Genomic DNA, 6,000 nt, shown 5'->3' with positions numbered 1-6,000 from the left:
CATCTTTCAGCATGGAAATAAGACACAAAACTCTTAAATAGCTTGTTTTGGAAAAATGTTTAAAACCACACTTGTTCTCACTTCCTCATACGACTAAATCAGCCTGCAAACTTGATACTCTGTCTGCCACAGCATTTTGCTCTTAGGTTTTCCAGAGTGCCAATTCCTGGAGCTTTATAGGGTTCCATGCTTCTGATGATCATTTCAATGATAGCTCTTCGGCCAGTAACATCACAAAGCGGGAGAAGGCGCAGAGCTTGGGCTTATGTGTTTTTCCCTGCCACTCCCTTATAGATGCTACAGGCAACTTACATTCTACCATAGCATTTTCAATCAAAAGTCACAAAGAAAACATGAGCACACTTTGCATGGTAAGGCAGAATGAAATCCATGCTGCACTGCTCATGCGTATGATCTGAATGGGGCAGATGTGGAGCCACAGTAAAGTACTTTTTTGGCTGGAGTATGCATTTAGAAATATATTAAGCCTGAATGGATGCGTATAAATGTAAACAAACTACACATGGCTTAAGCATTCGAAATTTTAAAGAAAGCTCTTCTGTGGCTGCCATCAGAGGCTAGGCTGCCGCGTCCAGCGAACACACACACCCCGCTGCGGGGCAGACGCAGGGGAGCCGAGGCCGCAGCCCGGGGACGAGCGACCCAAGACCCACTGCGGCCCAACACTAGCATCCCGCCCGCTGCCCGGGGCGCCTCCCCCACCGCCCCGCCCGCAGCCTGACACGGGCCGCCCCCGAGGACCTCCACCGCTCCGCCTCCGGCCTCTAGAGGCCGCCGGGACAGAAGAAAGGGGAAAAGGCGAGCGGGCAGCCGACTCCACGCCCCTCCCCACCCTGCGCCGGAAGCGATCTTTGACCCCCGCGCCCGGAAGCGCCCCCTCCCTCCGCCCGCGGGGCTAGCGCGACGCAGTTACCGCGAGATGCAAGATCTCGCGAGAGCTGCGCCCTCCCCGTCCCGGGCGTTGGGTGTGGGGGGAGGGGTGAACTCTCGCGAGAGCGGCGCATCTCTCCCGGCTCCGGGCATGCGGGCCAGGGCGGCAGCCCCGCGCGCGATTGGCGGGGCGCGGCCCCCCCCCTCGCGCCGCCGGCCCCGCGCATGCGCCGCGCTCCGCCGGGCCGTGTCCCCGGTGCGTGTGTATGCGTGTGTCACCCGCGCGCAGCACCCAGGCCGCGCCAGCGCTGCCGGCCGCCGGCGACTCGGGACCGGGCAGCTGGGAGCCGCCGGGCAGGGTAAGCGGGCTCGGGGCCAGCGCAGCGCCGGGCGCCGCCTCGGACAGCCCGCCGCAGGCGGCCGGGCACGGCCTGACCCCGCCGCCTGGCCGGGGAGCGGGTGAGGGAGGCGGCGACGGCCCCGCGGCCCGCGCCCGGCGGCCGCACCCCCCGCGCAGCGCCGCCCGGCGACGGACGAGGCAGCCGCGGCCCGGGATGGAGTGAGGAGGCCGCCGCCTGGAGCCACTTCCGCGTTGCGGGAGGCCGCGCCGGCTCCGCGGGAGACCCCCGCCGCTCCGCCGCCGCGCCGGGCAGCGCCCGGCCCCGACCCCGGCCCGAAGGCGGGCGGCGCGACCCCTCCTCCCCCCGATGTGGCGGCGCGGCCCCATGTGAGTCGGCGCGGCCGGGCGCGCTGCGAGGCGGGCCGGGCCCCGGCAGCCGGCCGGGGAGCGAGGGAGCGAGCCAGGCCCTGGCGCCGGCCGGCGTGTGTCCCCGTGTGTCTGCGCGGCGCCGGGTCTCCATGGCGCCGGTGGCGCCCTGAGGGCGGCGGATTCCCTAGGCCGCGTCCTCCTTCTCGGCCGTGAGTGAGCTCGATGCCGAGCACCTCGGACGCGGCGGCCGGCGGGAGCGGGGGAAGCCGGGGCTGGGGCAGCGGCGGCGGCAGCAGCTCAGCGGTGGAGGCGGCGGCCGACAAGAAGCGGCTGCATCACCGGAGACGGAAGCGCTTCACGGCCCAGCCGCAGCCCCCCCCTCCGCCGCCGGCCCCTCACCCGCTGCTCTTCCCGCTGCTGCAGCCGCCCCTCCTGCAGCCCCCGCTCCTGCAGCCGCCGCTGCCGCCGCAGTCCCTGCTCTTCCTGGCGGCCACCGGCGCCTCCTCCTGCTGCGGGGACGGGGGGGAGCGGAAGCGGCCGCGGGGCAAGCGGCGCTCGGGCTCTCGGCACAAGCGGCGGCGAGGCCGCGGGGGCGGCGGCGGAGGCGGCGGGACCCAGGAGGTGGAGAAGCGGCGCGGTAGCGGGGGTCTGAGCACGCTGGTGGAGGAGTACGACGACGTGAGCTCCCAGTCCGAAGGGCTGGTGGGCGGCGGCGCGGCCGGCGGCGGCGCGGGCAGCGGCGGGGGGAGCCCGGCCTCCTCCTCAGGCGGTGGCGGCGGGACCCAGCGTCAGCGGGGCGAGGCGGAGCGGAGCGGCCGGTCCCGCCGGGAGCACCGCGGCAGCAGCGGCCGCTCCAAGGAGCGGCACCGGGAGCACCGACGGCGGGGGGAGGAGAAGGCGCAGCAGGAGGGGGCGGCGGCGGGCCGCGGGGGACCCGAGGCCTCCTCGTCCTCCTCCAAGTCCCGCAGCCGCCACAACCACACTGGGGGCCAGGACCGGGAGGGACTCAAGAGCAGCAGCAGCGGCGGCAGCGACGGCCGCAGGAAGGGCTCCCTTGCCTCGCCCAGCAGCGGCAGGAAAGAGCGGGAGAGCAAAGCGCACCGCAGCCGGACTAAAGCAGCCAAGGAGCCGCCCTCGGCTTACAAGGACCCGCCGAAGGCCTACCGAGATGACAAGCCCGAGCCCAAGGCTTACCGGCGGCAGCGCTCGTCCCCGAGCCCCGGTCGGGATGACAGCCCCCCGCTGCACCGCTCCTCGCAGAGCCAGCGGAGCCGCAAGTCGCTCAGCCCGGTGGGCGGCCGCTCGCCCCTCAGCCCTTACAGCCGCCGCCGCTCCCCCAGCTACAGCCGGCACAGCTCCTATGAGCGCGGCGGGGACGTGTCGCCCAGCCCCTACAGCAGCTGGCGCCGGTCGCGGAGCCCCTACAGCCCCGTTATCCGGTGAGTGCAGGCCCGGACCGGGAGGAGGGGGGCGCTGGGACCGGGCTGGGGGCATGGAGGGGGGTGAGGGTGGGTTGGGGCTGGTGCTGGCTTGCAGGGCCTGCCGGGGAGGCTCGCATCTAGCAACAAAAGCCCTCCCTCGGTGCCTGCTTGCTGCCAGAAAGCTGAGGTGGGGGGAAGGGGAGCTGGAGACATACAAAGATTCTCCTGTCCTGTCTTTGGGAGAAAGGGAGACGTGGGTGTCTGCAGCGCTTCTGCAGCTAGTTTCTCTCCGTGGGAGATCACCTAGCTGGAAATAGGCTTTTTAAATATTAAAGGCCATGAGAACATCTTCAGATGAGAGTGAAGATGCTTCTCAGAGGCCAGGTTTTCTGAAGGACCGATTTTGATTTTTAAAGCTTTGCTTGTGAAGTACGGAGATTCTCAGGTACGTTTTTACGTATTCAGTTCCCCTGTATAAAAGGATGCATGTTCAATATAACTGTGTTCGGTTTAATTCCCACTAATCTAAAGAGCAAGTAAGCTGACAGGCAGTTTGTGTTACAAGTGTTTCTTGGTTTTAGAGATCTATAGAAAGAGTTAGGGTTTCTGTTTTGCTAGGAAAAGGAGCCAGTGTCAAGTTTTGTTAAATTGTCTTTCGTGTGTTGCACAACCTATGAAAATGCATGTAAGCTTTTTTTCCAGTCGGGTTATATATATGTATACACTTGACGTGCGCTTGCGAATCACTTTGTTGGTAGGAACTGGGAATGTAAAGGTCAGCGTTGCTGTGACTTCTGTAATTTTATATGGACAGGAAACGTGGGCTGTATCTCTAATCAGATAGAAACTGTGTGGCAGAGTTAAAGCTCTTCAGAATATTTTAACCTGCAGCGAAACCACTGGGAATCCAAAGTGTTTGCTTAGTGTATATTTATAACTGAAGATTTCCTGTATTGGAATCTTACCGTTGCCTCATTGTTTATAGGCTTACTTGAATTCACATCTGGACTTCAATTGTAAACGTATTGGGTGATTTGCTGTTCCACCAGCAATAATTTTGTTTACAAGGCATTACCTGGTGGGTTGTCTGAGAGCTGTTGTCTGGTGTTCCTAATGAGCACTTTGTGTTGGTCACCATTTGGGGGGTGTCCCACAGTGCATCCAATAAAGATGCTGAAGCTGTTCTGTGTTTCACTGGCTGTTGGTATTCAGCTGTCCTGGGTGTGCATTGAATGCTGTTTGAAGAACAGAGTAACAAAATTGTGTCCTACTTTGTTCGGGGAGATAGAACAAAGGTGCCTTTGGGAAAAAAAATAGTGGTTGTTTTAAAATATGGTTGCATGGAATAATTTTGTAAACAATAGGGTGTTTCAAGCAGAAGACACTGTGAGTGGTCAGAAAAACAGCACGTCATCGTCGTTGTTCCATGAAAGCCTGTTACCAGTGGTTAAGGGATATGCTTTCAAGATTATTTGAATAATAGAATAGCAGGAATATTATGTGCATAGTTTTGACTTAAACACTCTGGGAATCACATTACTTGCTGTAGATGCTTTTATCTTGGAATAAGAAAGGTGATAATGATGAGCAAAATTATGTATGCTCTGTTTGCACTTATTAGTCACATTGACAGTCCAGTTAGTTTAGAATCCTTTCTTATACGCTGACTGATGGGACTGTAGTAGAAGGCACAGATGTGTTTTAGAGGACAGGTACAGAGCAAAGTTTAGTAGGAGTGTTGTGCTGCTTTTTTTTCTGATGGTAGTGGGCCTGTGATTTGAAACATGACAGTTTAAATCTCCTAGTTTTTGTTTTGTCTCTGTGGTAAATGTGTAAGTCTTCCTTGAGCTGCAAATGTGTTCCTAGGAGTTAGCTTTGTGACTTCACACCTTCCTTCCTCTGCTTAAACTGTAATTTGCATCCCATCTTTAACTGCACGCAGATAAATTATTTAGTTAACAAATGCAGATTGTCAGGTATACTGGAGAGGGATTGGAATGGCTGAGTGAAAAGAGGAGGTTGCTGTATGTGGAAAGCAAGGTTGGTCTGTCCTAATCTGGCATTCCTTGTAAAAATGTCGTTTTCACAGAAAAGGAAAGAAACAAAGTGTGAAGATAAACTTAGTTGTTCATAATGTGTACCTGCTGTGGAGAAACATCAGCTACTGTTCTTTGCTGCCATACAGCTATTATGCATTATGTGTATTGGGGCGGCAGTGGAGAAATAAAGATGGGAGGTATTTATAAAATAGTTTTAGCCATTCAAAACTGCGTCATAACAGCTTTTTTTCACTTGACTCTGTGGTGGTATGCCCAAAAGGCTGAAAATTTTTGCCGTGCTGTTTATGTGATGGTATAGTGGCCTTAGACTTGATAGAATAGTACAGTTTTGTGAAGGCAACAGCTTCTTACAGCACCTGTCTTCTTCATCTGAATGATTTAAAGACTTAATTCTGGGCTTGTATCCAGCTGTAATGGTGTCAAGACAGTAAGAACTTTGTATGTGACCGAGCATTCCAGGCTACAAGCCTTTTTTTGCTCTTTTCGTCCTATATCTCGTATATGTGTCTTCTGTAATGTTACATAAATTCCCTAGTTACTTGGTATGTAGAAAATGAGAATTAAGTGGTCCTAACACACTTGGAAAGCTCATGTGTCTAGAGTGCTGATTTTGTCATCTAGGTCTCTGAGCTGCTTAGGGAGAAACTTCTAGTAAATAGTGGAAGAGAAACAAGCGAAGTCTGCTTCACTCATTTGAATCCCTAGTTTTCTCAAGCAGCAGCAGCAACAGCGCAATTGTTCTGAGTTAGACAGTAGTGACTGTGAATACTGTTTTCTGGTGATGTTGCCTGGATGTGGGTTCTGAAGAGAAGGAGAGACACCAGATAAGCTTCCCATGCTTGGAAAATTCTTTTTGAATGGTGGACTAATTGCCTTTTCCATTATTATAGCAGTAAACATCTGTGTTTTGGGCAGACTG

General features: G+C 56.6%; 1 protein-coding gene across 6 annotated transcripts in view; it reads left to right on the top strand.

Moving 5' to 3' along the window:
• Positions 1–1,813: 1,813 nt before the first annotated feature.
• Positions 1,814–6,000, top strand: part of CDK13 (cyclin dependent kinase 13) — a 49,239-nt gene continuing 45,052 nt past the window's right edge. For all 6 annotated transcript variants that reach the window (XM_055709756.1, XM_055709755.1, XM_055709751.1 and 3 more), the window contains exon 1: positions 1,814–3,039. In XM_055709756.1, the coding sequence (XP_055565731.1) occupies positions 1,823–3,039 (1,217 nt within the window). In that variant the 5' untranslated portion in view covers positions 1,814–1,822. The remainder of the gene's footprint in view (positions 3,040–6,000) is intronic.

The sequence above is a fragment of the Falco cherrug genome, chromosome 4 (assembly GCF_023634085.1).
Source record: "Falco cherrug isolate bFalChe1 chromosome 4, bFalChe1.pri, whole genome shotgun sequence".
Taxonomy (NCBI): Eukaryota; Metazoa; Chordata; class Aves; order Falconiformes; family Falconidae; genus Falco; species Falco cherrug.
Note: the sequence above shows the minus strand (reverse complement) of the source record. Positions and strands in the feature narration are given on the sequence as shown.